General features: G+C 37.9%; 3 protein-coding genes across 3 annotated transcripts; 1 reads left to right on the forward strand and 2 right to left on the reverse strand.

The window, feature by feature from the left end:
• Nucleotides 1-4453: 4453 nt before the first annotated feature.
• LOC108369050 (collagen alpha-1(IX) chain-like) lies at nucleotides 4454-9303 on the reverse strand. The gene is given in 8 exon segments (XM_017624026.1): nucleotides 4454-4863; nucleotides 4928-5029; nucleotides 5088-5616; nucleotides 5675-5974; nucleotides 6048-6239; nucleotides 6307-6440; nucleotides 6443-6748; nucleotides 9204-9303. Coding segments are annotated over 8 exon segments (2073 nt in total).
• A 2437-nt stretch (nucleotides 9304-11740) lies between these two features.
• Nucleotides 11741-12879, forward strand: ImpL1 (Ecdysone-inducible gene L1; the record flags this gene model as incomplete). Its single annotated transcript, XM_017624021.1, has 1 exon — nucleotides 11741-12879. A coding segment is annotated over one exon (1035 nt), but the record flags the coding sequence as incomplete, so codon positions are not given.
• A 2412-nt stretch (nucleotides 12880-15291) lies between these two features.
• Nucleotides 15292-16379, reverse strand: LOC108369044 (cell wall protein DAN4-like). The gene is made up of 2 exons (XM_017624020.1): nucleotides 16134-16379; nucleotides 15292-16020 (listed from the first exon to the last, which is right to left on the reverse strand). Exons 1-2 carry the CDS (start codon nucleotides 16189-16191, stop codon nucleotides 15380-15382), a joined length of 699 nt encoding a protein of 232 aa, XP_017479509.1. The 5' UTR covers nucleotides 16192-16379; the 3' UTR covers nucleotides 15292-15379.
• Nucleotides 16380-17710: the final 1331 nt, after the last annotated feature.

Genomic DNA, 17710 nt, shown 5'->3' on the forward strand with positions numbered 1-17710 from the left:
CTTTCGTCGATTTCATTCACTGCGGGTTGTACTGCCTCACCCGCTGAATTCAAATTATTTGCATCTTCCTTTGACTTTTCAGTTTCTGTCTGCAATTTTACTTCTCCATTTATCATTTCTACATTTTCTTGTACTTTTTCGTTTACGCTTTCTTTTTCAACGTCGTGTTCTTCCGCAGGCATCAATTCCATATTACGCGCGCTTAAAATTACCGGCACTTCTTTGAATTCATAGTCGCGCGTGCCATCAGCTCTAGGCGCCACCTGTAGTTGCGTGGCGACAACGGTTTCTTGTGGTACAAGGGTGACATCCGGAGCAATGGTGACTAAATGCTGATAGGGTAGCGCAATCGTTCCAGTTATAAGCGAGTTGATAAGGAAAAAAACTAGATTTTTACATTTTTTTTTTGAAGAAATTAAAATAATTAAATATTTTTTTTTTTATTATTATTGTAAATTTTTTATTTAATTTACACAAACAAACCAAAACAAACAAAACATAATCAGCCTTATCCTGAGTTTCGCCAAAAAAAAAAATTCACCCGAAAATTTTTCATCCGCCCATAGTAAATACACTAAAACAAAAGTTGAAAAGTGAACCGGTTCGGGGAAAATGAAACTTGTGATAAGGCTGAATTTTTTTTGCTGCATTGTGTATTTTAGCCACTTAAAACCAAACTACGCTAAGATAAATTTGATGCGCCACACACCTGATAAAATGTGCCACTGCTTCATCGTTGCGAACTTTCAATACAACTAAACATTTTCGCTGTTCCTCTCACCTTTTTATAGAATAGCCAAAAACAAAATCGAAATTGTGTCAACGATCAGAATCTAATTTGTGATCTCCCACTGTTTTTAAAATTGGCGAAGAGTACAACGGCAAAAAAAAACGGAAAAGTGAAAGGAACGTAGGAAGTTAGAAACAGAAAGCTCCGTAGGTTGAGCGCTTGCAATTAAAAACTATTAATGCATTATTCATAGCGAATTTCTGTTAGCTATGGTTTCTGCAAAAAACCGACAGGTATCGCTGTCTGGAACACTTCACTAAAATATTTATGTAGCTGAGATGAGGCTGAGTTTTTATTAGTACGAGCGATTAAATTAGAGTGGATTCCGAATGCCCGATATAAACAATTATACCGATAAACATCCTTAAAACAATCTGATCTAGTACAATAGAACGATGGTTAGCACCGGCCTGCCCGCGAGCAAAGCTCTTTTAAGGCTTTTTACACATTTAATATAGAAAGCTTAAAAGAGCTTAGTAAGGGGGCAAGCTTCTATCAGTAGACCTCGGCATCAGCGCATTTGAGTGATCTTGATGATATAATAAAAAAATGATGCCTTCAGTTTTATGTTGGCTCTGAGTTCCAGATGATTTTTAAGAAGGTTGTTTCATATGTTGATATATGTCTTCTACCTAAAAGGTACCACAACGAATTGTTGGTTTTGGCCGAAGATACACAATCGCCAATTGCATCTTTCCGAAACTACATCCCAACTACTTCTCCAGCCATTTTTATGTTGCTCTCAATCTGTTAAGAGCTACGTACATGATAAAAACATTACAAGGTAAAATCATTGATAAGCAGGCTGACGTTTGCCAACAATATAATTTTAAAATTCAACTCAAGCTCACACACAAATTCTCATTAATTAATTAATTAATCTCAAACAACCACAATTTCGAACATTTTCATTTTTTTATTTTCAATTTTATAGAATTTTAAAATGTTTGCAAACGTCAAAAAAAATCATGGCCGACGAATTGAGAGCATGATTAACATTAAAGCTATGTATAATTGCTTCCTTAGTACAGATTCCTGACAGTAGATGTGTATAAAATGCAAATCCCTAATTGAGCGAGGAGGAAAGAGGTATCATTTTTTGCCGCTTTACATCGCCGGTTTATATTTTTGTTGTCCAATTCGTTATGCAACTAACAATTCTGTATAATTAATCATAATAATAGAACTTTGATGAGTAAAAAAGCGGTACAACATTGTTTTCTTGGAGTTCATTGTGGCATACCTTTTGCGTCTGGCGCTTTGCTGGCAAAGTTATAAATGTCACGCAAAGCTACAAAGTTTTATCTGGCATCAGCTTAAGCATAGCTTTGCAACATTGGAATTTTTTGAGAAGGGAGATTTTTTTTTTTAATATTTGGAATTCAATACAAGAGTAAAAAAGGCAAGTTGATGTGATCGATAAACAAATTTCAACGTTTTTCTCAAGCGTAAAAATTACTTTTGAAGAATATCGACGTGCAGAGATGAGGAAATCAAATAAAATTGAGTTTTTAAACAATTATTTATTTTAAACCGAATACACAAATTTACATAATATGTAACATGTAACAAAACATTAATCTATGTTGTAATTTTCTCAATTTCTTTGCTGAAACTTTTCATCAGTCCCCTTGCAGATATATGTATTTCGTGCTTTTGCACTCAGGAAATAAGCAGCTCAATTTTTCTTGTTTCTTGATTTAAAATTTGAAAAAATAGGTGTATATTTTTTTCGGTATAGCACAATCCTAAGGGGTGAGAATATTAAAATTCCGACTTTACTTTTTTTTTTACCACCCTAATGTAAATGTCTATAATATTTTTAAATATTTTTTCGTCATATTTTACAGTAAGTTTTATATACAAAAGAAGTTGGTTCGCGAAACTCGTAGCAACAATTTTCGGATCGTGTGTTATGAATGTCGACACGTTGCAATGATGAAAATTGTTGCTAATGGGTTACATAAATGATTTGCCAAATTGTTTTAAATATGCTAACTCTTTGATGTTCCCATATGACGTTTAACTCTTATCTGTTGTACGAAGTAGTCTTTCATTTTTTTATAATCTTCAGCTAGATCGCAATGCATTTGCGTATATCTTAATAAAAATTATTGCGAGAAAGTCTAGTAATATCATCGTCCTTAACTATAAAATAGACAATTCTATGATATGACGAGGCTCCGAAAATAAAGACTTACTTGGGCTTCCGTTTGCAAAGCACATCAAAATTATTTTGGATGATTGGCTGTGTAATAAACAAATTTAATAATAAATAATTTTTTGGATGGGCAGCATTTTTACCGGTCTTTAGTTTCACAGAAGACCTTGGTAAGATGTATAAAATTCAATTCTCTTTGTTGCTCCAATCGAATAACAAATTTCTTCCAATTTTGTAATTTATTTATTTTTTTACAAACATATAATTTTTGAGGATTAGGTATGGTAGCATGAAATGTAACAATCTGCTTAATTGTCATGTAGTTAATATGGCGCCCGAAATGTTTTTTTTTTTGTATCATGGTTTTTATCATGTCTACCTATGTAGGCATCTGCTCTCATACTATGTCAGTATAATAGACGAGACTGCTGGCAATTTATAGGGTTTCGAAATGGCGACATCGGCTTTAATAAACGCCTTTTATAGAAATGTTCAGTCTTACAAAATATTTTTGTCTGCCTATGGGTCTGCCTTGGGAAATATGGAGTAGGCCATCTGCGCTCAGATCGTTCTAAGTAACGCTAAATGGCTTTCGAACTTCATGGCCTTTAATGAACGCTAACGAACTTAGCTTTGCTCTCTGATGTCGGTTTTTTTATTCGAACTGTACTCTGTATTGTATTTCTAAGCTGGCGGTTGAGATGTCCCACCAGCTGAGGTAATACTAAGCACAAGTGAATGGCGGGTTTATTCCTTAGATGCCCCCATGTCAACCAAACAGCTGTAGCTTATAAATTCCATAGATAACCGTGGGACCTTATGAAGGCGACAATGCTTTCGGGTTTAGATATCGGATCTGGGTGGAAACCCAATCAACATGAATAAACAAACCATAAAACAGTCTTCCATTGACATCAAAGTCGACTTCGAACGCGGGCACTTCCCTAGGGAGGTTCTAACAGGGAGGAGACGAAATCGTCTTTTACTACATCTCGGAAGTTGCGGTGCATTTCGAAAGCTACTTTTACGTTGAGTTAAAGCCGAAAGCCGAAAACCGTTGAAAGCGACGTTAGGTAAGCCACAGGCGAAAGCGTAGTACCAGTGAAGGTCTTAATGCTTTCCCGATGGGGTTTCAAAGGCTTACCGAAGTCATAAAATGCAAACTTTGCCATTTGTTACTACCGCTGCGAAATAGAGAAACTTAGAGCCTAAGACCTCTTTTCCTATGCCGCAGATGTGCTCATAAAATGTCTCTGGAGTGAACTTCCGCTGTGAAAAAATATAGTGTCAATATCTCATTACTTTGACAACCAAACGACTTTCTAGCTTTCCTCGAGATTTGTATTACTCTTTGGTCTTCAGAAAACTTAAATTTATATATGTAGTCGGGTTTATTCTAAAACTCAAATCTTACTCACATTAAAAATTCCAAAAAAACCCGTTTAATTTTATTACACGTTTTAAACACGCATTTATAAAAAAAAAACATCAATTTCTGCATATTAACCCTTATTATAATAATTCACTGGTGGTCCTTTATTGTAGTAATTCGGTGGACCTTTATTATTCTGTTGCTGCTGCGCAAGCAACAGTGGGTAGGCATATGCTGCTTGATAAGCATTGCAGTCCGGGCACACGCCTGGCTGTCCAGGTGGTCCATGACCGCCTGGTTCGCCTGGTGCACCGGGCACGCCAGGTTCACCGGGTCTACCGGGCAAACCATCCACGCAACGACCTTCAGGTCCTTGTGGGCCAGGTGGACCCATTTGGCCTGGATGACCTACGCCATCTTCGCCACGATCACCCCTTTGGCCCTCCAGCCCCCGAGATCCCGTCTCACCTTGTGGTCCCTGCATACCAGGAAGACCAGGGTAGCCCCGTTCACCTTGCGGACCTTGAAGACCAGGTTCGCCTAGAAAAAATTAAGTGATGTAAAAAAATTTAAAGACGTATTTTTCAAAACAATGTTTACTAACCTTGTATGCCTGGACTACCTGGTGGTCCCGGACGTCCGTAACCACGTCGACCTGGCGGCCCAGGTGGACCCGTCAGTGTCGAAGAGATTTCGCTGATATAATCTAAAGCGCCAATACTGCAAATGATAAGACTTCAAACAAAGTACTTTGAATCTCTTACCTCTTACAACAGCTAAGCAGATTTCTCGTATTTCACGCTCTTCTATATTTCTAATTTCATTTTGCACTGTGCCAGACTCACCGGGCGGACCAGGTGGTCCTTGTGGTCCAACTGGACCTGGATAGCCACGTTCGCCTTTCTCGCCTGGCAGTCCAATTTCACCGCGCTCACCCGTACTGCCGTCCAAACCTGGCAAGCCACGCTCTCCTTTTTGCCCCATGACACCGGTTAGGCCAACGTCACCTTTTGGTCCTGGTAATCTAGATGCACTACTTGAAGAATCACTATCCTCGCCTGATATAAGAACTCCTGGTGGTCCCGGAGGTCCAGGAGGTCCTATATCTCCAGGTTCTCCTTTAATACCCGGTAATCCACTATAGCCTGGTTCTCCTGGCGAGCCACGCTCTCCTGCTAGACCTGTTACGCCAGGCAAGCCAACGGCGCCTGGCTCCCCTTTCTCACCTTTACTCAAGCGGCCATCCAATTGATTGGCATACGGACTTAATTGGCCAGGCGTACCTGGAGGTCCCTTTAACACAAAGTTAATTCTTACTTCAGCTGCCTCTGCCTCCTTTATATTCACTTACCTGTACACCGTGTATACCAGGTGGTCCTGGCGGGCCTGGTGGTCCTCTTGGACATACTTCGGGACATGCATGCAGCTCCTGGCCCTGCAGTGCAGAAGGTGTGGAACTCAAGAAGGAGGGCCGATAAGTGCTGGTCGTGAGGAATGTTAGATCAGGACGACGAGGTGTCGGACGTGGTGTGGGAACAGGTTCTTTTTCCACCAATGCTTTGGGAGCTTTCGCGTATTTAGGTATATCTTCACAGGTTGCGCGTTCAGGTTTATCAACATCACAGCTAAAGATCATCCATTGCAAATCAATCTAGGCAGGGAAACGGTTTCCGTAATGTCATATTCATAAATAGTCCAGATTAGTCCAGATTGACTTAACTTACCGGCACAGTGCTTCTAGTCTTGCAATCTCGTGCTACCGCGAAGACACCCTCCGTCGAATCGATGGGGCTACGCACGTCAAGCGGTGTATGCAAGCTGCCATTTCGATCTGGTACAGGCTCACAATCGACCCAAAGACGCACAGCATCTTGAGTCACGCCCAGCATAACTTTGTGCCATGAATGATCGAAAATCTGATTTAAACAAAAAAAAATTATTATTCTCACAGGTATGAACATCTGGAATTATTATTGAAATTACTTCGAGTTCCTCAAATGTGACCGTCTGTAGCGAACCATCATATTTGGGTAACGAGAATTCCAGAGCATTATAAATCGGATTCATGATTACACTCATTTGTGACTCATATCTGTAATCTGAGAGCTCAAAGAGTACCACTCATTTGGCGGATCGTATTCGGGTACACGAAACGTGCATTCAAAAGAAAATGCATCGGGCACACCTTTCGGGAATGCTTGCCGAGACTCGATAGTCATATTGGAGTACTCCTCAAAATGATAGGCCGTCTGATAGCCAGACGAACCGACTATTTGCCGGACACCCTGATACTGATGATAGTAGTCATCGAAATGATATGAAGAGATGATATCATAATTGGTAAGATCGGGATCGCCAGCACGCTGCACGCTACAAGGACTCACGGGCACAAAATCGTTGTCATCATAAGCCAAATCGAAGTCGTCTTTAAGATAAAGAAATTATGGAAATAGTTTTTTAGAAAACTCATGCAAACAAAACTTTAAATACGATTGGTAGATCGATCGAAAACGTTGCGAAATCTAAGTTAAGATACAGAATATTTTTAGTAGAGAGTTGCCACCTTTTTCAAAAGTTGTAACAAATTTATTAAAAAGTTAAATAAAACGTTACAACGATGTTGGTGGCAAAGAAAAGGTGTTCAAAAGCAATTTAATCCCGAAACAATTTTTTAAGATGGTTGCCGCTTGCTCAGAAATTCTGAATCAAATGAAATAAAAATTCAAGTGAAATATTTTAATATGGGTGTCAAACACGAGAGATTTAAGAAAGTTTTATTTTGAGATATATTTTAGAAGAAGGTTGCCACCTGTGTATAAATTAGGTATGAAATCAATTAATAAGTCATATGAAATATATTAATATGGGTGTCAAACGAAAGAGTTTTAATAAAGTCTTATTGATAAAATATATTTGAAGAAGGTTCCCACCTGTTTACCTAGATGTTCTTAAACGTAATATTTTAATATTAATTTAGTTATCAAGCAAGAGAAGTTTTAGAAAGCCTCATTTGAAAAATGTTTCAAAATATTGTTGCCACCTGTTTAAAGGTTCAGAAATTATTTAATTAACAAGTTAAATTAAATATTTTAATATGGGTGTCAAACAATACAGCTTTCAGTAAGCTTTATTTCTAAAATATTTTTGAACGGGGTTGATACCTGGTTAAAAAGTTAAAATTAATTTAGCTAATAAGTAAATTCAAACTTTTGTAGCATGCATATGTATGTACATATGTAGGAGTCAATCGAAAAGAGTTTAAGAAATATTTATTTGTTTACTTATATTTTCGAATAGGTTTGCCAACCTATCTAGAAATTCAAAATCAATTTGGTTAACAAGTTAATTAGATATAAAACTAGAGAAGCTTAAAAACTTTATTTCGAAAGGATTTTTGAAACGAGTTGCCACCTGTTTAAAAATACAAAAATTATTTAATTAATCACCATATCTATACTGGCCGATTAAAATAACCATCTGAGTAAGAGCTTAAAATGATTAGCATAATTCTATGGCATTCCGTATAACAGATTGAGGTGCGCTGTAAAATTTTATAGCATAACGTTATGTCGTATAATATAAGACGCGGGCGGGGCCGCGGGTAAAAGCTGGTATGTATATATGTACATATGTATGCAGTATGTACATTTGTGTTAGCGCGCCATATGTGTCTTATGAAGCTCTTCGATGAATGAGGAAATAGTGTCAAATATTAAGGTTATCAACGCTTGTGTGTGCATATTTACTGTTCTTTATTCACTTCAACATAAACGAACACTAAGGACTAGTCTTTGTTTTTTGAGTCTGCCTTCTTTTTATGTAACATTTTAAGAAAAATTTTCAAGCTAATTTAATTTGAGAATTTAATTTTTAGTTTTTTTTTAAGTCAGAGTCTAATTATTCTCCATAGTAGGCGCATAGACTCAATATCCTCGTTTACAAAGTTTTTAGAAATCAAGAAACCCCGATTGACAAAATTATGCCAGTCTCGCCTAAAATACGTTCGCCTGTATGAACGATTAAACGAGGTAGTATGCACGTTGAAGATGTAATCGATAATAGGAACGTTTTTATTTTATATTTCTATATCGATGCGAAATTCTACCGACGACATTTAAAAATAAATAAAATTTTGCGTGAATTTTGTACTTCGTTCACTTATTAAATTTTAAAAACACTCGTAACATGGTGCGACAGTAAATTTTATACAAAAAAAGAACATCAATATATTCCCGAACCTATGGGTCAAATATAGTAAAACTGCTTTTGTAGTTTTTCTCTCTGGCGCCAGGATTTTTTAAAGGGCTTTGAAATTTGAAAAATACGATTACTTCAAAAATTGTTAAAAAAAATCAGCGTAATGTAGAAAATAAGTATGGGTAGCAAATTAAAGAAAAAATTCTGTAGAATTAGAGCTGACCAAATGTTTTGTTGTATAAGTACGAGTTGGTATGGAAAATGTCCTTTTAAAATTGTGTCCTTGAATATCCTTAAAATTTTGCAATAATTGTTAAAAATATATATATATATTAAGGACTACTATACAGTCGACCACATCCCGAATTTCGCCTTTCAAACTTTGTTAGCTTAAAAAAATAAAATTATTTAAATTTTTTATAAAAAAATTTCAGTTGATACCGATGTTGTTATTCTACATTGCACTGATTTTTTTTAAATAACTATTGGAATTAATCTGTATCTTTGAAACTACAAAGTTCTTTTAAAATATCTGAATTCAGAGAGAAAAACTAAAAACGTAATTTTACTATATTTGGCCCACAGTTGCGTAAGTACATATATTGATTGCTTTGAGTGTTTGGAATTGTTTTTTTAGTTTTATCGCAAGGTGTAATTGAACAATATTTAACACAAACACACACCACTTTGCCTCTTTGAAATCCTAGCAAAACTTGGTTGCGGCCCAAAAGCCAACGTGAACGCCAGTAAAAGGAATGAAAGCGCTACTTTTGCGAAAGTCATTATTAGAAAATTTTTAATTAAAATTTTTTGCTGAAGTTATTTCATTTCTAAATTTTTTTTTTTAATATTTTTAAAATTTAGTTCCTCGATCACCAAGTACCGCCACGCAACTGAGGAAATGATAATTCAAATCATCTCGGGCAGCCAATAGCCCCATCACCAGCCATAAAAATATGTATGTATGTATGTACATATTAGTGTATGTTTGTGGACCTCTAATCTACGCAATTGCCACTTTACCGAGACCCATGAATGCTTTTTTTTGTTCTAATCTTCTAATTCCGCTTGCATTCGCCAGCCATTTCTGAGCAGACGCCACACTTTATTACTCCGCACTTTATTTGCCGTAGCTATGGAAAAAGTATTTAAGTTTTGAATCGTTTTAACAGTTGCTCTATCAGTGTATATGTATGTATGCATTCGTATTACATACGATGACCATTTCGCAATCCTAAAGATCTGTTTAGAAGGCGAAGCTTTGAATTGAAATAATGTTCTTTTATTTCAAGTCACATATGTATGTATGTATGTATTTGCATGACACAATTTTTACAGATTTCACTACATATGTATTTTTTATAAAAGTAATGTGAGCAGACATATATACATTAGCACATAATACATATTTACTTCCGATTATGTTATAGCAGCATATCAGCACAGCCTACAAGTTGGATTTTTTTGTATTTTTTAGCAATGACCTTGAGTATGAAAAGTGTAAAATTGTTCTACATTCAGAACAATATTTTGTATTAAAAGCCATTTGCCTTTAGGAGGCGCGTTATAAGTCCATCCATTTGTGTGATAGATGCGCGTCCAAACACTTGCCAAGATTGCGAGCTCCAAATATTTATTTTTTAACCATTTTAAATCATTTTTCTTCTTTTAGTTGGAAGGGTATTTATCATCTTGGAGAGTACAATGTAGAATAGTGAGGCTACTGGATATGCGCTTATAGTTTGCTTGACTGTGCGGAAGTCTTATTTTTGTAAAGTACTGTACAGACACTTGTTAGAGAAGATGCCTCCGCTCGGGTGGTTATCGTGGTCGGGAATTCTTAGGCTGACATGACCGCCAGCCAATAAATGCCATAGACGGAGCAAGGAAAAAAATACGTCTAAATTTGTGATGTCTATTATGTAGAGCTGCAAACTCGATGTCAGATTTGTAATAGAAGAGAGATTACGATGCCGAATTAATCCCAGTGTATGAGCATTTTCACGCCGGTAATGAATTCTGCTACGCCAGTTTGGTCGCCGGGGACAAGTGGGAAGCATTGGACTAAGCATGCCTTGCGACAGGATGCCTTCGAATGTCGCCTGAATACCATCTGCATAGCGTGACCCAAAGTTTCTCCGTTAGGTAGCACAACAATACGCTCAGCAAGCAATTTCTGGTAGGCTGCTACAGATGCAAGCACCCGAGCAGTCCCTTCCCACCCAGGCACGTCAGCATTCATCTTTTCAAATATAAGGACGCAGACCAGACCTATATAGAACAACCAATGGAACCGATAAACGAGCTATCAATGGCATTCATAGATAGTCTGTCTCCACTTCTGCGACTCTCACCCTATTAATGCCGTGATAGGAACCCAATCTCTATCTATTGCCAACAGAGCTTTAGCAGCCAGATGAGATGCACATCACTCTGGCCCGATTAGAGTTTGGATACTGTAGCGGTATCAACAGATATTGAACCAAACTCGACCCCGACGTACGCAATGAGTACCCAGCAGCTAGTATCACTTTCCCTCTGGTCCAACCCCGTAGAAAAAGCACTTTCCTGGATATAGCGTTAGTTGAGCTTGTCGACAGCAATTGATGGGTAAACCGATCTAGGCGAGGCTTATTAATGCCGCTACAACGAAAACAACAAGTTCTCCTCAAATAGGCCCAAAAGGAGCCAGATCCTTCAAATAAGCCTTCAACGAATTCGCTAGGGAACATCTAGACATGGCAATCGTAGGAGGACAACCGGACGAAAATCTGACAGCGAACAAGTAAGCGTGATCATGTGAAAAGTTTCGGTTAAACTTCCATTTATTTTTATTTTATAGTTTCGTGGATTTGAAGCGTACTTTTTCGCAATATGTACTCCGAAAATGATGAAGTTAGCAATAACGTGACGAATTGGTGAAAGTAATGGACTTGAACTGATGCAAAGCACAAGTACCTGCGGACATGCATACAAATGTATGTATGTCCATTCGTAGGTACTCTTTATACAATTTCTTTTTATCAATAACGAAAGCATTTCAATTTCCCTCAAAACTTCTTTTTGGGTTCTTCAATTTTATTATTTTATTCAAGCAAAACAACGCCAAAAAGCAAAAAGGCGGCAAATCAAAACAAAAATCCACTGACCCAATTAACAATAAACCGGCTGCCTTACTCATCTNGAAACCACTTTGCTTAAATGCAGCAGCTAAAAAATTTCTTTTGTTTGTCTTCCAGTGCTCATTTTGCTACTCGCCATTTCGGCTGCTAACGCGAAGAGGCATAAGAAACACAGATCATCCGCATCCTCCAATTCGCCATCGAATAAAACTAAAACCAAAACTAAGTGGTCCTCTTCATCCGACCTGGGCCGCAGTGGTGGACAGCTCGCCACCGAGGAACACGGCTACTACGTCAAGCGCACCTTCTTGCCGCTCAACGACTCCGCCGCCAGTTACCCAATCTCAACGCTGCGCAGTCCGCCCTACTTGGGCATACCCATTGCTTGGTATGCTTGCGAAGGTGAGGCCTGCACGAAGGCAAACACAGCCGCCATTAGTAGAAGCGCTATCGCATTACAGGATGGCTTTCTCTGCGATGACGATTGCGTAGAGCCGTACGATCCAATCTGCGGTAAAACGCCTAGCGAGTTGGCAGTTTTCTATAACAAATGTAAATTGAATGTGGCTAAGTGTCGCACCCATGGCCTCTGGTTGGATGTGCCATTCGAAGAATGCAAGCAAACGAACCCTAAGGAAGTGGCATATGCGGCGCGCAAATTCAAAAGATCACCATTCTTTAGGGAGACAAAGACGGTCATTGAAAAAGTGAAGAAGCCAGAAGATGGAAAAAGTAAGGAAGATGATTCTTCGGAGGAAGACGCAATGTTGGATGTTGCATTGCAGACATTAGACAAGATTGGCGATCAGATAGCGGAAGCTGAAGCCGAGGCGTTGGATGAGGCATCGACGGCTGCACCAGTTAAAAGTGAAGTGAATTCTCCCATTGCTACGAAACCAGTTCAGGCGGCGGAAGACGTGTACGTTGGCAAGCCTGAAGATGAGAGCAATGCAATTGCTACGCCAGCAAAGGAAATTAGCGCAGCCGACAAGCTTGTGAAGGCTAACGATGCTACAAAGGCGGAGGAGAATAGTGTGCTCAAACCAGTTGAGAGTAATCAGTCGAAGCCAGCTGGTGGTTCTATTTTCCAGCAAGTTAGGAGTCACACGCACAGACTGGCTGTTAAGAAGTAATTGCACGTAGGCATAGTTAGGTGATACATACATATTTTTAAACAATACATATACTTCTTTTAACGGGCTGATATATTAGAAAATAAATATTTATCCTTTTAAAATGGTTGGTGTTTTAATGTGTATTTTTAAGGATAGGAAAGGAGGAAGAGGGGGAGTACAGGTTTAACGAATCGTTAGGAAATAAAGGTAGGCGGTTGGAAACCCACTGCATGCTTACAAGAAATGTGTCAATGAAAATTTTCCAAAGATTTTTTTCCAGACCATAATCGCATGAATTCTTATCCGACAGTTTCCAATCAAAATACCCATCGATGTCGATAATTGCGTACTGAGTAGTTTAAGCCACTCCTTTGACTGTCTTTGGTTTAAGGACTTCCTTTGGCAGCTTCCGGTTCTCCCATGGTCAGAAGAGCTTTGCAACGTATTCAGAATTAGCCTAGCCTAGCGAGTGGAAGGAATGAAAACACTTATCTACCAATTGCCGATGGACAATAAACAACTTTTATCTGTTCATGGCCGATATCCTTGCTCTCGGACCAACTATGCCTGCTAGTATACTTTCAGCTTACTGTATACCAGGTAATGAACAAATCTGGAGATGCGTTTCCAAAATACATGTAGATTTCCTGCACAGTTCTATACTGAATCTCTTCGAATACTATTGCTCCCGGTGTTCCATCTCTGGGACTAGGGTCTAGGCGAAGTTAAGTAGAGATCGTTTTGCCGCCTTCTCTATGGTTAAGTGTACAGGCTACATCTCTAAGACTACCTCTAGCGCTCCAGCCTTGACACATATGTTATCACAGTTTGCACTATCCTGATTTACATATGTACATCTTATCTGGTAAAAAGTATAATTGACGTTTTAATTGGGTTGACGTTGAGCCTCATATTAGAGCACCGTCATTTCGTTAGGTGCTGCTAACGAATACTAGAATGGGATAAAAAAGCCAGCAATATACGTTGGAAAACTTCATCCAGTAGTTGGAAGACTCCCACACTAATATCAAATATTGATCAGTAGACAGATAAGAAATATGGAGGCCTCAATTCCCAGCTGGGTTATGTTATCGGCTGGCTGCTTCCAATGTTGGAGGGTGTCAATTGCGAGCTCGTTTTCGATCCAGTCCGTTCGCCTAGAAGCAGAACTTGTGGGTTATGTTAGGTGCGAGAATTCGTTATTGCCTGCTTCGCTTAGGTCCTCCAAACAGACAGTCTTCATGCCCAATAGGGCAGGGCAATGCATAGGTAATGTCAAAGACTGTCAATTTCTTCCACGTCGCGACAGCTTAGGCAGATTTTATTGGCCGGCAAACCCATTCTGTCAGCATGCCTACTCATCAAGCAGTGACTCATTATTATTGCGGTCACTTGCCTAAATAGAGGGCGCTTTAACAAAATGTGTGCGTAGATCTCTCCTTGTCGAAGCTGGGCCAGTTTGTCAAGTTTACCAACACGTAGGTTTCAGCGACCATATTTTATTTGCCTTTCCGATTAAGTGTGTTTTAAGCCACATTTTGCACGTAGATAGCGGTATGAACGCATTATGAGAAGAGGTGAGGTCAAAAAATTTGATTCCCTTCATCGCAAGCTCGTCAGCTGTACAGTTACCTTCTATTCCCCTGTGTCTAGGCACCCACACAATGTGGATAGTAGACTTGTAAGCTAAACTTTGACAATTCAGTGACTTAATAACTGCATGGCTAACGGAGTATATGGTTCACCAGTTTGTAACGCCATAGAATAATATAGGTCGTATGGAGTGCGGTTTCCACATAATTTTCAGTTAACGCAGATCCGTAGTGAGCATGATTGCCTTAGAGATTACCTTTCAAGAATTGTGTACGGTGTTACCACCGACTTGTTATGTCAAAGCGTAGAAGATGCTCAACAAATAATGTTCGAACGCCGCCAATTTTATTTCGATATCAACTGTAGAAGATTGTCTACTACTAGACTCCGTAGAAGGAAAGTATTTTGCAAAGTGATTTGACAAAAATTTAAAAAGCGATAAAAAAAAAATGCTAAACTGGATCGCCAGGCTAAAAGAAGCGATGTTTCCACGGACTTTGAATTTAACAAATGGAGATTGTGAGAGTATTAAATGTTACCTTATTCTCCATCCTTATCAATTTAAAAACCGCTCAAAATACCTTTGCTCTAAGTAGATCAACTCAAGACTTACATGGGGCCTGTCTTAGTAAAGTTAGGTGCTGAAATTAGCGGCAAATAGGAGGCAGTCAGAAAATAGGATGTTTCATCCAGTTATCCAGTCATAAATACTTAGTAGGGATTAGACAAGGATTGGAGACATGTGCCACTGTGCAGTAGTAAGGTTTTTTTTTAGTTTTTAGTCGTGTCGTTATTGCAGACGACCATCGATATGAAAAAATATCTTGCAAAGATCGAAAATGGGTCGAGTTCTCCAATTCTACATATAAAATATCTATCTGGTAGCTCTATATATATGTATTATGATTCGAAAATTTATTTTGATAAATATAGTCCCTTAACAAAAATATATGTATGTACATAGTAGGTATATAACAAAGTGATTAAGGGGAAACATGTGGAATCCTCGATGGATATGGTATTTTCCTATCAACCTGTTGATGCTGGAGTCGTTGTGGTGGTAGTGGTAGTGGACGTAGTACTAGTCGTCGACGGACTCGCAGTCGTCGTAGTAGTAGTACTTGTAGTGCTGGTGGTGCTTGTAGTACTGGTGGTACTAGCGGTGGTAGATGTGGTCGATGCTGTGGTTGTGCTGAAATTATGCAATGCATTCTGCTTCTTCTGCAACAGCGTTTGTATAAAACCCAAAACTATAGGACCGGCGGCTTTGCCTGACTCAACGTCGCCGGTGATGAGACTATGCGGTGATGGAGTGATTGAATCCGAAGTAACGTCGTTGGTGTTGGATGCAGGCAAATTTTCTTTTGTAATCGTTTGCATTGCTGGAGTTTGCACGCGCATGACGTTGTTAGTAAGCAGCTCCTGCACAGCAACATTTGTAGTAACTTCTGCTGGCTTTGAGGCTGCTGTTATACTAGGCGTAGACGTTACTCTCTCAGCGACAGGGGTTGTTGCAGTGACGATGGCTATTGAGATCTGCGTTCCAGTCAGTGCTTCTGCTGCCGACGTTTTGGGCGTTGAATCATCCTTTTTGTTGGCATTCTCAGGCAAACAGCGCGCCGCTGCACTTGTGCAAGAGTATATGAAAGATATAGCGAGGATATGAGGCGCTGAATGAAAGTTTGATATCGATTAATTTTTTATAAATTTATAAAATTTTAGTGTTGAACTGAGTAAGGGGTTTATATAAAGTAAAATTAACTCTTCGAAATTATCAACCCACCGTAAGTCCAAACCTTCATCTCGCTATTTTCAAAATGTTGAAAATTTGCCAAAATCATTTTGCTTTTATAGAAAAGTATTGCAAATCTTTCATTGGAAGTGTTAATTGTCGCTAGAAAGGTACTAATTATTTTTTCTAAAATGAGCTCTACACTTTCTTTACTGCAGCCTTAGTAGTGGTGGCATCTTGCGTAGCTCTGCTGGAGCGTTATTTGCTTTATTCATTAATTGATTGTCTTTGTTAACACCTATAACTACGCATAAAAAATTTTAGTTTATTGAACAAATATCAGATGTAAATACATTAACTTCAGGGTGATCCTTATAATATCAACATAAAAATTTTGAGTGGGGCACACTTTTATTTTGTTCTCCGGCCAAAATAAAATTATCCTCGAAAAATTTTAATTTTAAAAAGGTATTTAAAAAAATTTAAGTGTTTATTTTTAAATTGCAAAAATTTTACAAAATCTGGAAAAGTTTACTTATTATTGAATCTCATCCATATAATTTCACAAACTCCCTGAGTTATAGCTGGTCGAAGTCTAAATTTTTTCGTATTTTTCGATTAAAAAAAATAATATTAATAATTTCATACCTTGGTAGCGACCATATATTTTTTCAATTTTGAAATAATCGTGGATGTCTTTAAACAAAACAAAACAAAGAATTCCCCATGATATTGATATTTTAAGGATCACCTTAATACACATTCATATATGTACATATGTATGTTCAGTAGTCTACTCCAAGCAAACAATTAAAATCGAAAGGTCGAGGAACTCCACTTTTTTAGAAGTAATTATTCCATGGAATCCGGTATTTATACTTTCATACATATTCCCATTAGGATGGTTCGCATTTTTCCCCATAGAACGGTATTTTCATAAAATTCAAAAACTACGATATTTCCGCAAACACTGGATTCAAATTGTAGTAACTTGAAATGTGAAGTAGAATTTTGAAATTTTCTTTTCACAAATCATCAAACAATAAATCTATGATGCATACTTGACTTTAAAATTTGATTAGTTACATTTTTGCAACCGTTATTTACAAAAATTAGTTACTTTATGTGTTCGGAACCACATCACGCAGTTTTCTTTTTTAAATACATAGTTCCTAAAGTTTTAGGGTTAAATTTGCATCGTAATTTTATTTTTGAAAGTGTTCTGAAAGGAAATATTTTTGATCAATAAAAAAATTTTTATTCTTAAGGATTTTATGGCAATTCTACCAAAAAAGTATTTTCCCCATAAAAAATATACGGAAAACTTCAAAGTCCGGGAATATTAATTTATTTTAAAACAAAAAATTTTCCTGTGCATTTTTGGACCACCCTAATGCACATATAATTTATAAGGGCCGCCTTCACAGCTGGGAGTTAAATTTCGTTTAACAATTGCATTGGTTAGGGTTTGGAAAGTAGTTAAAGTGAAGTTCATCCCGAAGGCCTCCGAAAGCTTTCACATCTATCCCAAGGACCCATCAGTTTTCTATTCTAATTAAAATCTTGGAGATGCTTATTGCCCTACATATATATTAGTAAAACGATTCCTCGTGAGCGTCTGTCAGTGG

Source organism: Rhagoletis zephyria, unplaced genomic scaffold (genome assembly GCF_001687245.7).
Source record: "Rhagoletis zephyria isolate East Lansing unplaced genomic scaffold, Rhagoletis_zephyria_1.1 Rzeph_scaffold_03475, whole genome shotgun sequence".
NCBI lineage: Eukaryota > Metazoa > Arthropoda > Insecta > Diptera > Tephritidae > Rhagoletis > Rhagoletis zephyria.